The 17,212-nt window shown below is 41.3% G+C and overlaps 1 protein-coding gene across 2 annotated transcripts in view; it reads left to right on the forward strand.

Moving 5' to 3' along the window:
- P4HA1 (prolyl 4-hydroxylase subunit alpha 1) overlaps positions 1–16,232 on the forward strand; it is a 60,954-nt gene extending 44,722 nt beyond the window's left edge. For both annotated transcript variants that reach the window (XM_084753575.1, XM_084753574.1), the window contains exons 10-15: positions 6,341–6,440; positions 9,616–9,669; positions 11,764–11,829; positions 13,118–13,186; positions 13,731–13,827; positions 15,353–16,232. In XM_084753575.1, coding sequence (XP_084609701.1) covers positions 6,341–6,440; positions 9,616–9,669; positions 11,764–11,829; positions 13,118–13,186; positions 13,731–13,827; positions 15,353–15,423 — 457 coding nt within the window. In that variant the 3' untranslated portion in view covers positions 15,424–16,232. The remainder of the gene's footprint in view (positions 1–6,340; positions 6,441–9,615; positions 9,670–11,763; positions 11,830–13,117; positions 13,187–13,730; positions 13,828–15,352) is intronic.
- Positions 16,233–17,212: the final 980 nt, after the last annotated feature.

The following is a 17,212-nucleotide window of genomic DNA, read 5'->3' on the forward strand; positions in this document are numbered from 1 at the left end:
TATCAACATTTTTGGTATTAAGGGCTCTTTTTTTGTTTTGTTTTGTTACTATGTGGCACCGGGAGTTGAACCTAGGGCCTCCGTAGCTAGGCAAGCGCTCTAGCAGGGAAATACGTCCTCAGCCACACTGTGGCCCAGGCTAGCATTGAACTTGGTCATCTTGCTTTATCTTCTTTAGCGTTTGCCTGTTGGCAAGTGCCACCACGCTTGACAGTTGATGTTTTCAATCAGGTCATTCTTTGTTGGTAGTGCTATCTGAGCAAGGCTAGCAGCATCTGGCACCCACCTCATGTCACAGTCAGAGAAGGTGTAGGGAACGTTAAGTTGTTGGTTGTGCCTTGGTAGGACAGGTCCCTACTGCCACCGTCTCTCTACCCTCTACCTCCATTGAGAGCCACTGACTAGAGGAATGGAATGAAAATGCAAGTTCAGGGTACAGGGAGGAGAAATGGTGTAAGATTTCCAAGTATTGTGTTCATTAAAAATTTTTTTAGATTACATTATATTTATGTGTACATGTACATATGCACATGTTTGTATGCATGTATATATATGTTTACACACATGCTGTATGCAGTGCACATATGATCAGAGAGCAATCAGATAAGCTGGTGTAGTGGTGCATGCACTCAGGAAGCAGAGACAGGCAGATTCATATGAATTTGAGGACAGCCTGGTCTGAATATAGAGTTCCAGAGGAATCGGAGCTACACAGTGAGACCCAGTTTAAAAAAACAAAAAAACAAAAAACAGTAAAAGACCAGGTAGCTTATTGTATTGCTTCTCTTCTTCCACCATGTGGGTCACGAAGCTCAAACTCAGGACATTATCTGGCTTGGCAGCACTTAAACATTGGTCCTGTTCATGGTTTGTTTGGGGTTTCTTGTTGTTGTTATTGTTTGTTTGTTCGTTTGTTTAAGCCAAATAATAACAAGCATCAGGTCATTGCACTGTTGCGTGTCTGAAATACATTAAAAAGCAATCATTTTCTAGAAGTCACCAACATTTTCAAAATAAGAGAATGAAGCAAAGTTATATTGAAAGTCGACTTACCACTAATAAACAGTGCAAAGGGATATGTAGATTTTAACAGTAAGGATTTGCAGAAATTAATTTGGGTGCATTTATTCTAAGACGTGATTCACAGCGCTTCTGCAAACTGTAATCAGTATTTATTTGTTGCTTGTGTTTTCAAGACAGGGTTTCTTTGCGTAGCCTTGACTTTCTGTCCTGGACTTGCTCTGTAGACAAGGCTGACTTTGAACTCACAGAGCTCTGTCTGCCTCTACCTCCCTGAGTGCTGGAAATACAGGCTTATGCCACCATACCTGGCCTGTAATCAATCTAAATTTCAGGTTAAACCTAAGGTGACTTTCCATTCTGTTACTGAGTCTTAATCTATAAAAGTGACCTTCAGCAGGTATGGCGATGCATGCTTGTAATCCCAGCACTCAGAAGTCTGAGATCAAGAAGTCTCAGTCTGTGAGTTTGAAGTCAGCCTGGTGTACATAGTGGGGCCGTTTCCATATTTCAGAGACTCATGCATGGATCTGACATTCTTACTGTTGTAGAACCAGCCAGCATTTTAAATTTTCTTGTTTTGGATGCTTCTAGGAAGCATTTAAAATGGGGAAATGATGCAGTTGTATTATAATGTTTAAAAAATTTCATGAATGAAGTGTTTTGAATTACATTTTAAAAAGCTTTTTTAAAAATATAAAATAGATGTAAAGAAGGACTACTCAGACAAGTACATCACTGGACTCTTTTTTTTTTTTTCTTCAAAATATTTTACTTAACTTTAATATGTGTATTGGTGTGAGGGTGTCAGATCTTGGAGTCACAGACAGTTGTGAGCTGCCATGTAGGTTCTGAGAATTGAACACAGGTCCTTTGGAAGAACAGGGAGTGCTCTTAACCACTGAGCCATCTCTCCAGCCCCATCACTAGACTCTTAAGCAGATTGCAAATGTTTGTTTTCTTCAAGCATCTCAGACTTACTTTTTATATTCTAGTTTTATTACCCAGAGAAGTAGCTCTAGTGGGTTACTGAGGAAGGCATTGTCATACTTGACACTATACATCCTAGGTGGCAACAGGAGGCTTGTAGCTAGTAGCTTCGATGCCTGAGAATAATTCTCACCAGTCTTGGTAAAGTGTGGTGTGTAAACAAACTAATACAAAATTAGTATTATATTTTGGTGACTTTAATAGTTATTTTGAAAGAATAGGAATATGCTTTGAGAGACAGGCCTTAACTACTAAATACTGAGTTTGCCTAAAAAATATTCTTTTAGCAAGTATAGAATTTATTTGCTAAAATATAAAATATTTGTTAAAATATTTTAACAAAGTATTAGAAAGAATTTCATCGAAGGATAGATGGATAGATTTGGATGTTTATTATCTCTGGTGGAAATCAAGTTTTCTTTTGTGGTGCCAGCTAATGAGCCAATGACCTTGTGTGCTAGGCAAGTGCTCCACCCTATGTTGTGTCCCCAGCTCTCTTCTTTTACTTTGTATATAGAGACAGGGTCTTACCAAGTTACTGATGCACAGTTTGAACTTATTTTCCTGCATCAGCCTCCTTAATACTTGGGACTACCTTAGTACAAGTCTGAGACTCTGGATGTAGTTATAAAAACCTGAATTTGGAAGTTTATATTAAAATTTGAAGTAATAAGTTAAATAAGCATTTTGTTTCCCTTATAAATTATAAGAAAAATGTTTCATAGGAAAAAATGTGTGTATGTTATATGTCAGCTAATAACATTTTACCCTAGCAACATTTGCATTCTATAACATTCCAAAAGGGAATTTAGTTTGTATTTGAAGACATTTCTAAGTGATTATATAATTTTATATAGAAGGAAAAATTATTCCAGCAAATGGCTTTTCTTTGGCAAAGCATACGTGGAAGTTTGCTACTGTTTAAAACAAAAGTTTAGACTGGCCATGGTGGTGGGTACCTTAGTCTCTCTGTATAGTCCTGGCTGTCCTGGAACTTGCTGTGTAAACCAGTCACGCTCCCAGACTCACAGGGCTCCTCCTGGTTCTGCCTCCAAGGTGCTGGGATTAAAGGTGTCTGGCACCCCCTGGCCAGAATGGCATAGTTTTGAATGATTTCAAATTGTTTAAAAACTGCCCTAACGCATAACAACGCTGCCCTCTACTGGGTGGCTCAAAGTAGACAGATGTATTATTGCCTAATTATCCTACCAGGACTATAGTTCTCAGTCTAGCTAACCAGCAAGCACTTAAAGAAGAATTACTAGAAACTGGGGCCGCTGCTCTTAGGAACTAAGGCTTTAAGCCCAGCATTATCATTTGCCCTTACAAGGGGACAGTGCATTGGTTTGTATTAGCTAATTGTGTGACGTCTTAGTTTTCACAGCTGTCGTTGTGGTGGGAGTTGTGACTGTTCAGATTGTATTACTGACATCTTCCTCTGGAGATCTGTAACTGTCCCCAAATGGCTTCAACTTAGCCTGCCTTCCTTCTGCAAGCTGTGTGAAGGTGTTGCTTCTTCAGCCAACTTCTCCGTGGTGCTTTACGATTCCTATGTTAAAAGTCAAGATTATTTAAAATAGAGGAATCTTGCTTTAAACAATGTAGAAAAACAATAATTGAAAGTATAAGTCGTATCATGAATACAGAAGGAAGATACTTGGCTATTTATATTTTAGTGGAAGATACGGTACATATAGCCTTACTAGAGTGGATAGGTGGAGGCAGAAGGATTGTGAGTTCAGTTCATAAAATGAGTTCAAAACCAGCCTGGGCCACATAGGATCCTGTCTCAAACAAAAAACAATGAAAGCTGGGCATGGTGCTGCACTTGGGAGGCAGAGGCAGGCCATCACTGTGAGTTCGAGGCCAGCCTGGTCTACAAAGCCAGTCCAGAACAGTCAAGGCTACACAGAGAAACCCTATCTGGAAAAACCAAACCAACCAAACAACAATGAATAGGCATTTTTAAAGTTTGTGGCCGTCAGGGGAGTGCAAGTCGGTTTCTGTCTTTGGGTAACAAATTATATGTTAGAATAAGCACAAGCTTACAATCGGAGTGCTGTCATGGAGTCATGGAGTTTCCTGGAACATGCCTGCCTTATTTTGTGACTATGTTAGAGGTGGGATGTATCCCCTCAGGGATACAGCGTTTTCTTAGCCTATGAGCCCTAGGTCTCATCCTCAGCACTACAGAATTAAATACAATAAAAAAGAAAAGTAATGCAGAATTATGATTTTTTTATGGACAGTTAAGTTTAGGTTTTTTGGGGTTTTTTTTTTTTTTTTTTTTTTTTTTTAGCAAGAATACTGTTAAAAAAAATACTGTAAAATCATTAAGAGAAGCGAGGGAAGAAAATGTTGATGGACCAGACAGAAGCAAAATGAAGGGTATAGTTGAATTTGGGGTCCCATTTCCTTTACGGTCTGAGGTTTATCCTAGGCCTTACATTGAAGGAACTTTTTTAAACATGAAGATACAGTGTCTATGTCATAAAATTAACTCCTTTATTTTTATGTTTAAAGCATTTTGAATTTTATTTTACTTATGCATATGGGTGTTTTGCGTATATGTATGTCTGTACCAGCAGAGGCCAGAAGGAGGCATCAGATACCCTGGTACTGGAGTTACTGAAAGTTGTGAGCCATCGTGTAGGCGCTGGGAACCAAACCCAGGTCCTCTGAAGGAGCAGCTAGTGCGCTTAACTGGTGAACCATCTCTCACACCTGGTTGTTTTGGGGGTTTTGGGGGGGAATTGTTTTAGTTCAGTTATGTATTTAATTTAAAGCCCGGTTGTCACTTCCTTTCCCTCTCACTTCCCCTCACAACCCTCCACATCCACCCAATTCTAGCCCTGTCTTTGCATTTTTAATTTTTACCAAGTTTTGTTCTTTTTTTTTTTTCTTTTTCTTTCTTTTTTTTTTTTTCTTCTTTTTTTTGTTTGGTTGTTGTTGTTGTTGTTTGGTTTTTGGTTTTTGGTTTGTTTTGTTGAGACAAGGTTTCTCTGTGTAGCCTTGGCTGTTCTTGGACTCACTTTGTAGACCCAGCTGACCTTGAATTTACAGAGATCTGCCTACCTCTGCCTCTCGAATGCTGGGATTAAAGGCTTGCGCCACCATGCCTGGCTTTTCAGGTTTTGTTTTTTCAGACAGGGTTTTCTTCTGTAGTTCAGGGTAACTTCAGACTCCCAATACTATCTCAACTTTCCAAATCCTAGGGTTGAAAGCATCTACTTCAGACACAACTGTCAAATTCACTTTTTCAAAGTGTGTATTTCAGGTGTTTTAAGTCCTTTTAGTTGTGTAGTTAACATTTGACTCCATTTTTACATAGTAACATTTACTAAACACTATGATTTTCTTTTTCATATGTGGTGTGCATGTGTGTGTGTGTGTGTGGGTACACATGCATGCATTTATGTCAGGATCAGAGGTTAATGTCTTCTCATTTTCTGTTTGTATTTTTTTGTTTTTTTGTTTTTTTTAAACTGACGGTCTCTTGCTGAAGTAGGACTGTGCTCATTCGGCTAGTCTACCTAGCCCACTTGCCCTAGGATACAGTTTCTGTCTGTTGAAGGCGGGGACAGTTCATCCATTGAGCCATTTCCCCAGACTCCTGAAACATTTTCCTGCACACACCCCGTTCATGTATCCCATGAATGGAGCTACTCATTACTCCCCCCATCCCCACTCCATAGCTTCCCCTGCAAACCAGTGAGTCGATATTATTTGCCTAGTCTGCATATTTTACAGTAGTGAAGTCATAACATGAAGCCTTTTCACTTAACATGATCTTAAGATTCTGTGTTACAGCATGTATCTGTGCTTTATTCCTTTTACGGCACAATAACTCATGATTTTAGATGCACCACATTTGTAAGGCGTCTGTTCATAAATTGATGGACATTGAGGTTGTTACTTTTTAGCCCTTAATAATGCTATGAACATTTGTGTATTTTATGATTTAATTTTTCTTGAATTTCTAAATAGAAATAGAAATGCTGGTGGTATTGCAGCTATGTTTAACATTTAGAGGGACTGCTCAGCTGTTCCCTACAGTGGCTGCATCATGTTATCTTCCTGTCAGCAAAAGTCTCATCAGACAAGCAGAGCAGGTGGGAGTTTATGGCCCTGGCTGGGCGCTGGTGCACACTAGTTATCGTAGCTCTTGAGAGGCTGAAGCTAGAGCAGCGGAGATGAGGGCCGAGAAGGACGCTTAGTGGGAGGACAGTGGGTTAGTATGCACAGTGAGTTTAATGTCCTCTGTGTCGCTTGGGAAATGTCAGGTATCTAATGAAGCAGTAGCCATAAAACTAATATTTTCTTGTCCTAGTGCTTGGCTGGCTGGCTATGAAGACCCTGTGGTGTCTCGAATTAATATGAGAATACAAGATCTCACAGGACTGGATGTTTCCACAGCAGAGGAATTGCAGGTAAGCAACGGCAGTGCCTTAAGTTACTCCCACTTCTCCAAGAGGCTCTTCCTTTTAGGGTTCCTGGCCTGAACATACCTGAGGGCTCTAAGTGACCCTGAAAGCCACAGCACCAAAGAACCTGGTAACTGCTAAACGTAATATGAAGTATAGTGTTAGCTTTTACATTTTCAAATTATCTATTTCTTCATTTTACTATGTGTACGTGCATGTGCTGTGGGTCTTCAGGACTGAACTCCAGTCATCAGGCTTGGTGGCAGGTGCTTACCCACCGAGCCACCTCACTAGTCCCTAGTTTCTCTTTTTAATTTCTAGACTCAAGTCTATTTGTTGAGTGGCTGCTGTGGATTTTGGCTTTTCACAGGTATTCTTTAAGTCAGCGTATAGCTTGTATGTCATACTTCTTACCTGGCTTAGTATTGACTTGGTTGTGACCTCATCACATGACCTAATCTCAGACGATTTCATCACCCTGGTAAGAAACCGTCCATACCCTGAGCAGTAACTGCCTACTCCCCTTCCCAGGCCTCTGGCAAGCACCATCTATTTTGTGCATCTGTGTAGGAGTTACTCAAAATGTGGCTGTAGTGTCAGCTCTTTCCATAAGCATTAGGTTGAAACATATCCCCACCTCATTCCTTGGCCCAGTCCCTTTATCTGAGTGCTCATTAGTTGGTGACTATCTGGGTTACTTTTACTTTTTTGCTGCTTTGAATAATTCCACATACAGGTTTTGTAGGACCACACATGGAAACTTCTCATGTGTGTTTTTGAGCGTGTGTACAAATGAGGACTCACGTTGTGGCCCTGCACTTAGCATTGAAGGACTTTCGTTTTCCGGTATTGCAGTGACACATGAAAGTTAGTGCAGGTGCACAGCGAGCTTGAAGTGCTGCTTCGTGTGCTCCCTTGCACGTTCCTGATGACTAATGATACTGAACACTTTCCACGGGCTTATTGGTCATTTCTGTTGTTGTTAATCTGTGTTCTTTATATATTCTGGGTACTAGACCCTTATAAATGGCTTGTAGATATTAAATCCTGTTCTGTGACCTGTCTTCACTTTCTCAGTGGTGTCCATTAACACATTTTTAGTTTATATGTGTGGTTTATGTATTTGCACACCCTTGAGGAAGTCAGAAGGTGGTGGTGTGGGTCCTGCTCTGTCACTCTCTGCTGTATTCCCTTGAGACAGGGTCTCAGTGATCCTATCCCTGCCGCAAACCTGTCCTCCCTTCCCAGTGCTGGGATTATAAGTGTGCACAGCTGTACCCTGCCCTTAAAAACATTGGTGCCAGGAACCTAAACATAGGTGCTCATATCTGTGCAGTAAGCACTCTCACCCCTGGAGCCCTCTCTCTCTACTCTAGAAGTTTTTACTCACAGATGCAGTTTGCTTGTCACTTTCTGTTGCTTTTGCCGTTGGTGTCTTATGAAACTATTACCTAATCCACAGTCAACACGTGAGTTTCCTGTAGTTGTAGTAGTAATAGCTTCAGTTCTCTTTCTCAGTGTGCTAGGAGCTAAGCCTCGGGTCTCAAACATGTGACCATACACTCTACCCTTGGCTCCAAAGAATTCTATTATCACATTTGAGTCTTAGGTATGTTTTGGATGATAGTTTACATGTGACATTGGAAGTAGATGTCAAATGTCCCAGGACTGTTTGTTGAAATTACTCCTTTTTTCTTTTTTCTCTATTATTTGTCTTGACAATTAAAAACATTAGAAATATGGAAAACTGCGTGTTGTACTTTTTGTTTAAAAAAATTAATAGTTTGAATGGTACCTTTTTTCCTTGTCACAGTTTTAGCGTGAGCATGCTTTTAGTGACATGTCTTAAGCTTGGATTTTCTCCTTTGTGCTTTCAGTACTATAAAATATCTCTGAGGATTCATGTTGTAATTTTCTCCCCTCTAGAGCTCTCCCCCCTTTTTCATTAATCTGTCCCCATGAAGTTCCCCAAGCTGCTTGCCTAAAGTCTTTCTGACAAGAGTGAACACGTTTTCCGTGTTAGCTCCTTCTGTATCTTCATGCACATATGCTGGAGTTTCACTTCCACCACTCAGACCTGTGCTGTACTGTCATCTCTTGTAGATTGTCACATAAGGCCTTGCTGTCTGTGTGATCCTGGTGTGTAGCTTTTACAAGTAAGTTAGTAAATGAAGACCTAGCAGCAAGCTATTTGTGCTGTTGCAGTTAATACACTAGAGCAGCAGGGCTGACTGAGGTTGTGTACACTACAACCCAGCATGGCTTGTGTGACTGTCGCTTCAGTTGTTTATTCAGTGGTAATCTTCCTTGACATCTCTATGATTATATTTTATTTGTTTGGTTTTTCAAGACAGGGTTTCTCTGTGTAACTCTGGCTGGCCCAGAACTGGATCTATAGACCAGTCTGGCCTCAACTCACAAAGATCCAAGTGCTGGGATTAAAATTGTGGGACACCAGAGGACATAGTGTAATAATTTACAGGTGGCTTATACTTTGCCATGATGGTGCTCTTAATTGTCTTCTATTTTGTCAGTATTTTATTTTGTGCTGGATGGTAGGGGTTAAAGAAAACATTTTTCTCATTTTATATTGAGTTCTAAGGTACAACGTGACATGGACTTAGACCAGATGCTTCCGTTCCCTCTTCTGCCCCTTTGCTGCGGCATCCTAGTTACTGTCTGTGGTTATTAGTGCCCTACAGTAGGAAGGATTACTTTTTCTCTTTGTCCTTAAATGATAAAAATTATGTAAAAGGAAATTTATTTTTGTTAAGTGCTTTGGGCTGGAGAGAGAGTGGTTAACTTAGAATGGCTGCTCTTCAGAGGACCCAGGTTCAGTTTCCTGCATCCACATGGCACCTCACACTCCCGTGTACTCCATTTTCAGAGGACCTGCCCTGCCCTTCTTGCCTCCACAGGTCCCAGCACATGTGATGCCATGCATCATGAAGGCTCACAGACACAGAAAATAAAATATAGTTTAAAGTTTTACCTAGTTATATAAGTGGTCAAAAATGGGAGCTCTTAAGAAATTTTTTAATATTAATCTTGTATTTTTGTTTTATTTCTTCTTTTTGCTATTAGGGTTTGAACTCAGAGCCCCATCCATGCTGTGGAAACTGAGCCTTGAGTGCTAATGTTCACAGCTCTTATTCATGCTTTTGTTTCCCCTTTCCTTCAGGTAGCAAATTACGGAGTTGGAGGACAGTATGAACCCCATTTTGATTTTGCAAGGGTAAGTGAAAGCGTAACTAAATTCACTTAAGTTTACGTACTCCATGTTTAAAGAAAAAAATCTCTGTGATACTTGTTTAAGACAGGCAGACATTCTCAGGGAGAGGAGAGGGTACAACTGTAATGAGATCTTTCAGGGAGAGACTAGACTTAACTTCAGGTACAGAAGGAAACACGAGATGCTGCGGGGCAGTGGGCGGAGCTAGAAGACAGCTGAGCAGCCGTGGGCTATTTGACTGCAGCAGGGACCAGAGCAGTGTGCACTACACTTAGGGGATGCTGAGAGACGAGGAGCCCTATGAGAGAGCCAATACTGAGGGGAGAGATGAGCCTGAAAACCCAGAAGTCAGGGCCCAGCAGAGAAGAGAGCACAGAGGAGCTCCATAGGTGTGGTTGGGGAAGTGTCTTTGTTGGTTCTATCTTAGTATAAAAACCCATTCTCCTGACTGAAAGTTGTGACAGGAGATCCTGAGAAGCCTTCTCCTCAACAAAACCCCTTACTAAAGACATTTAAAACTGGGCATGGTGGCTCACACCTTTGATCCCAGCACTCGAGGAGGCAGAGGCGGGCAGATCTCTGTGCGCTCGAGGCCAACCTGGTTTACAGAGTCCAGGACAGCCAGGGCTACACAGAGAAACCCTGTCTTGGGGGGAAGGGGCATGGCCCACAATAAGACCTTTGGTTGAGTGCATTGGTGACCCTGGAAGAAAGAAAAGGCTATTCCTCACAGACACATTGAAGGCAGCACTACTGTCGGTGCCTCGAGCTGTGGGTTACCAGCTCTGAGAGAAGACGGCCATACCCTCTAGTCAGATCACACACTTCACGAAAAAAGAGTGGTCTGAAGCACCCGCTTTGAGATGGACACATAGACCTGGCCTCACAAGAAAGATGAAAGTTGTTCCTTAGGATGGCAGAAGCAAACCTTATTCTCCCTGCAGATTTAAAAAAAAAAAATAGTGGATAAGTTACAGCTGAAAAAAGTCTGCAGCAAACAGTGGACCAACGCACATCCTGAATTACTTTGTATACTGTGTGTATTGTCCTTAAATCATTTTGTCACCCTATTTTGGCATATTTGAAAAATAAGCAAAGGGAAGTTCTAAATAGGGGAAAACATTAGCATTTGAAATTTAAAGGATATAGTTTTGGGTTTTTTGTTTGTTTTTAAAGACAAGAGACAAGTAAACTGAATTGGGCAATAAATGTGAAACAGTTACAAGAACACATTTGAGAATGAGAGACAAACTGGAGTCAAGGAGCTGCGAGAACACGAAACGCCATTGAAGTGTCGTTACCAAACCTTTGTCTGTCTTACCACGGTCACTGCGGCAGCTAATACTATGCTGTGTGATTCTGCAAGCTCAACTTCTCCCCACTCTTGAGGGGAGAAAGTCTGTCCCAGAGCAGCTCTTTACTGCTTTTACCTCAGCTCCCACTGTTCTTTCTCTGTGGAATCCTGCGAAGACTACAGTTCTCTCTCTGATACTGGAACACGTCAGGGTTTTTGATGATGTCAGGGTAAAGCTCCATTAAAAAAGTTAAAACGCATTTTTAGCTTTTGAGATAATTGTTGTTTCCTAGGAAGTAGCAAATAGTATAGCGAGCACTTCCTTGTGCCTCCCACACGCCCCAGCCCCCAGGACTGATGTCTGCTATAACTATACCACAGCACCAGAGTCAGGGATGCACCATTGGTGAGCTCACACACTCATTTTTTTCACCAGTTCTGCTTATTTCTGTATATGGCTCTGCACTTCTGACACTTGACTTTATGTAGTAACTGTCATGGTCAAGGCACATCACTGTTTGTCACAAGGCTCCCTTGTAGTTCTGTTACCAAACACACCTTTACTTCTCTCATCTTAATTTCTGCTAACATCATTACACAGAAGAACACACTATTGATTCATTTAGAAAACAGGTCTGGAGGGTTTTTTTCCCCAGGGATTTTTGACAAAAATATGCTGTGTATGGGCTGAATCAAGCACTTGAGAGGCTGGTGTGAACGCTGCACATGGGTGGACACAAGGCCCCTGGAGTATATTCACATTACTGAGTTTTATACCATTATATTCACTGCTTTATCCACAGAAAGATGAGCCAGATGCTTTTAGAGAGCTTGGGACAGGAAATAGAATTGCTACGTGGCTGTTCTATGTAAGTAAGAGCTAAATTTTTGCTTTGAGATTTGATTGCATCACTCACTTATTTTGGTGTGTTTTATGAAGCTGGTTTTGTTTTACTCCTATTCAGCATTCTAAAGTGTTTACTATCCAAGGACCTGCCATGGAGATGATAGGGTCTGGGGTCATCTGACTGCATAGTGAGGTCAAAGCTAGCCTGGGCTAGGGCTTCATGATTTGTTTGGCATGCAGGAAGTTGTGGTGGTGTGTGTGTGTCTGCTTCCCAGTACTTGGGAGGCAAAGGATGAGGATCACCATTGGGTGTGTAGTGGGTTTGAGGTCAGCATTGTATAACTGTAGCATGGAGAGCTTGTCTCAAAGTATGCGTGGGGTGTGTTTCATAATTACTGCTGGGCAATGGTGGCACATGCCTTTAATCCAGCTGAGGCAGGCGGATCTCTTGAGTTCAAGTACACAAAGAAACCCTGTCTCAAAAAACAAAGGAAAACAAAAAATTATTGATGGTTCCAGAACTTCTAGAGATTTAATATTTTAGAGAGTACATCTTAGATTCAATGTTTTACATATGTATATTATTTTTATATACACACATTATAAATGTGTAGCTTTACAGTTTGTGGAAAACTGAGCATGTCTGGTAATTAGCACCCAGACCAAGACAGCACAGAATAGTAGCTATTATCATGGTTAAAGTTTCAAAACAGCAAAAATTGCATTTGTTATAATTTTTGTGTATGATGTAGATTAAACTCAGGGCCTAAAATATGCTAAGCAAACACTCTGCCTATATACCCAACTCCAAAATTAACAATATTTCTACTTTTCGTTACATAACAAATCACCCCAAAACTGATTTTCCCCCTTGGGGGTTGGAGAAGCAGCTTGTCAAATCTGAGGTCTCATGCCTGTTCTGAATGGCTTTAAATAATAGTGAAATAAGTACTTACTTTGTACTCACTAGTAAGGCGTTATTTTGTGCATTGAGTATGGTCAGAAAGCAGAACCGAGTCCCTGCCTTCTAGGGCGGCTGCTTATCATAGTAAAATGCTTATGTACACTTCTTAGTATAAGACATTTCTTTTACACTGTAGTTATAAAAGTGACAGTGTCCAACTCTAGCTCCCATCTCTCGCCTGGCACTATTAATTTGGGTGCATGTATCTAAACTACATAGCATGCTAAAAACAAAACCCCCAAAACAGACATAAAATCCAGCCATATGTAAGCATGTCTCCAGTGTCCATGTATCCCCTCCTCAGAGGGCTAGGTCTCATTTTATTCCTTGCTTCTTTTTCTTTTAGATGAGTGATGTGTCTGCTGGGGGTGCTACTGTTTTCCCCGAAGTAGGAGCCAGTGTTTGGCCCAAAAAAGTAAGCATGGTTTGTTGTGGGACTTGGGTATATTGCTTTTTCTTCTTCTGAACTAGAGCTGTACCTACAGTTTGTGGCCCAGGCTATGGTGTGTGGGTGTATGTGGTGTGTGTTTTCTTTTTCTTTCTGGTTTTTCAAGACAGGGTTTCTCTGTGTAACTCTGGCTGTTGTGGACCTTGAACTCAGAGATCCACCTGTCTCTGCCTCCCTGAGTGCTGGACTAACAGGTGTGCGACACCATGCCCAGCTTATGAGTTATATTTTCAAACTGCATACGTCTTTAAGTAAAGGTTGGGTAAGGAACAAGGGTGATACTGAGTTCTAATTCCAAGATGTGATTTTTGTGTGATTCCCTCCTTTGTGTTGCTGGACTACTTTCTAAAACATTGTTTCATCTCTATGGTGTTAACTCCCGTATGATGGAGAAAGCACTTTAAAGCGACCGACTCTCAGAATTAGAGAACAGTATATACCTTTCTAGAAGGAACAGGCGAATGTGAGTCCTGGCAGTTTATTTGGTGATGATCTGGACTGTTCTCCACAGGGCACTGCTGTCTTTTGGTATAATCTGTTTGCCAGCGGAGAAGGAGACTACAGTACACGGCATGCAGCCTGTCCCGTGCTAGTTGGAAACAAATGGGGTAAGTAGTTCCTGTGCTCTCTGAAGCCATTATATCCTGCACCTTAAACAAAGTGCTTTCTCCCATGCCCTTGACAATATGGATTCATACTGTATGGAATTCAACCAAGCCCGTTTCTGGCCTGAATATAAATTTGCATCCCATAGATGAGCATTTTGATGAGCTTGTTTCTGAGGTAGGCACCCTCTTCACTTCTTTTCCAAGAAGTATTAGTTGAAAAGTTATTGTTTCTCTCTTGAAAGGTCACAGCCTGAGTACTTAGCATGTACTAATGGGTAAGTCAGAGTATGCAGACTAGTGACCAGGATGGAAGAGGAGAGGGTATTCTCCCTAAGGTGACGGCGCCAGCCTAAGCCTTAGCTTAATTTTTGTTTTCTCAGGGCACAACAGTTAACTTTTTTTTAGGCATGTTAAGTACCAGAATAGATTTGGTCTAAGGCACCTCTGGCTCTAGTGCAGAATTTAAGAGGCTCTCCTCTCAGACCAGCATAGGATTGTACCCCAACTGCAACTAAAATTGAGAAAGAAACAGCTTTGGTATCTGTTAACCCAGTCTATGCAGCTCAGTGTGTCGTGGCACATTTCAGAAGCTTCTAGTCTACACGTGTCTAGTGCCTATCACAGGACTAATGTAAAGAGGCCTGTTCACCAAGGTCTTACAGTCCCCTCCTGTGATGCTTGTGGAGCACTGGGCACAGTGAGGACAGGGAAAGAGAACAGGGTTAAAGGCTCTTCTCCACGGTGTGACAAGCCTCAAGCAGCAGCAAAAGGTTCAAAGAAGAAAAATAGGCCAATTGATAAATAGCCTGGACACCAGAGAGGTTACGAGTGTAGGAATCTAGTTCAGATATTTTGTGTATTGACTTGTTTATAATACCAGAAATAATCTAGAAAATTAAGGAGATCCTTTTAAAAAATATATTATGGAGCCAGGCATGGTGCCATATACCTGTAATCCCGGCACCCAGGAGGCAGGTGGATCTCTGAGTTTGAGGCCAGCCTGATCTACAGAGTGAGTCTAAGACAGCCAAGGCCACACAAAGAAAGCCTGACTTGAAAAACCTAAAAATAATAACTAAAATATTATGGAAGGGAAGCTGGACAGAGTGGCATATGACTTGGATCTCTCAGTTCGAGGCCAACCTGGACTCCAGAGTGAATTCTAGGACAGCCATGGCTACCCAGAGAAATCGTGTCTTAGAAAAGTGAGACAGCCGTATGAATATGTGATAGCAAGTATGGGTCCGAGAGCTCTCTGCGAGGAGGAGCCGTGTTTCGATACCGTCTTTGGAGGTGGTACGTGGAAGCAGGTGAATGCAGTCTGCTCCATCCCTGCTGTCTTAGTCCGCCGTTGCTCATTTCAAGCCTCATGTGGTGCACATACATGAAATCTGATGTTTCCAACATTGTCAAGTTTATGCAGCCTCTGCCTTTGATTTTTAATTTTAAGTGTTTAATCCACGCTGAAACTGTCATAGACCAGCTTTTAGATTAGAAGAAAATATTTTTTCTTTCTCTCTCACAGTGTCCAATAAATGGCTCCATGAACGTGGACAAGAATTCCGAAGGCCATGCGCACTGTCAGAATTGGAATGACAGACAGGCCCCGCTCCTGTCGTCCTCCAATGCACCAGGCACGATTGCTGATTATAACTGAGAGGTTTACAGCTCACTAACACTCCATGATTAACTCAGTCATGAACCTCATCCCATGTTTCGTCTGTGGACAATCACTCACTTTGTGGATTTTTTTTTTTTAATTAACACTCATCACATTATGTCAAACTTTACAGCGCAGTTGTTATCACATGATACAGGACATTCAAAGTAAGGAACCTAATTCTGTTGTTTAAAAGAGCTTTTTGGTTTTTTGGTTTTTGTTTTTTTAAAGTAAGCATCTGGCTGTAGATTTTACATCACAGTAGGGGTGGGCCAGGCGAGGCTGTGCATTGGCGTGCTGATGCCTCACACCTGTTCTTCCTTGCCTGTATTTTCCGGGTTCCTGAGCTCTAGTAGGAAACTCGACCCTGGTCTGGGTCCTAGAGGTTTGCCCCTTTATTATTCCACATTATTTGGTTTGAGAAAATTACTTTGTTCAAGTCCTGCAGAACTGGTCTTCACAGTTAAAATGTTCAGACTTAGACATATTCTCCAGTGACTGCTGTTCCACGTACCAGGGCCCTGCCTCACATTCCAACCACAGCAGGCGCTGGTGCTGGGATTCTGATTAAATATTGTGCCTTAGGAGACTGGGAGTTAGGAAACATACAGGTCCTTGTAATGACGGAGTTGATTTTTAAAAAGAAATGTTTTATAAAAAGCCAAAATGTTTGGTTTTTTCCATTCTGAAACGTGTTATGCCAATGACCTATTTATGATCGTAAATCTTTTTTTTTTAAAAACCGTCTCTGCGTGGTATTTTTCATTTTTAAACCCAAATGTAAAAATACATGCTGCTCACAAGTTAATTCTAATTTATATTACTCCTTTACTAAACAGGCTTAGGTTTAGTATTCATGGTTTCACATTTAGTCAATCAAAACATGTGTCCTTGGGGTATAGCTTGCCTAGCCTGCTCCAGGCTCCTCTGAGGTACTAACAGAAACTGTACTTTCTTCAAAGACAGTCACACTTTGGTTATGAGTCATTACAATAATGACACACGTTGTGGTCTTGAGGCGAGGCTGTGCATTTGAGGTATATGAGAGAATTCTTCATTCACACAGGGCTCTGCCTGTTTTTAATTCTCTGGGAAAGTACGTATTAAAATGAATAGTGTGCATCACAAAGATTTTAGTAAAAAAATAAATACTAAAAATTAAGTTCAGTACTTTAAATTGATTTTTACAGCCAAAGATATTTTAAAAACAAACAGCTGGATATGTTAACGCATATCTTTGGTCCCAGCACTAAGGAGGCAGAGACAGAACAGTATCTGTGAGTCCAAAGACAGCCTGACCTACATAATAAGTCCTAGGTCCGCCAAGGCCACATAGAGAGATCCTGTCTCAAAACTAAGTGAAACAGCCGCTTTAGGCTGGTGGTGTAGCTCAGCCAGAGCAACAGTGTGAGCCCTTGGGTTCCGTTCCCACTACCAAAACTTCACACTCCAGTTACAAGTAAAATGGGCATTTCAAAGACTAGAAAATAGTTCTGTCACAATGTCACAAATAGTAAATAAGCTATTTGTTAACAGGTCTGAGCCTCTGCCTCCTGAGTGCTGATGAGAAAAAGGGAAAGTTGTTGAAACCAGCACTGGCCTATAAGCATGTGAGAGACACTGGACCTCACTGACCATTTACGGAGGTCAGCATTGTCAACACAGGGCTCCTATCAGGCTAATAAAAGTCCATTGACTGGGATGTGTGAAAACTTACTACATAAA

Source organism: Acomys minous (assembly GCF_964271855.1).
Source record: "Acomys minous genome assembly, chromosome: 13".
Lineage (NCBI taxonomy): Eukaryota > Metazoa > Chordata > Mammalia > Rodentia > Muridae > Acomys > Acomys minous.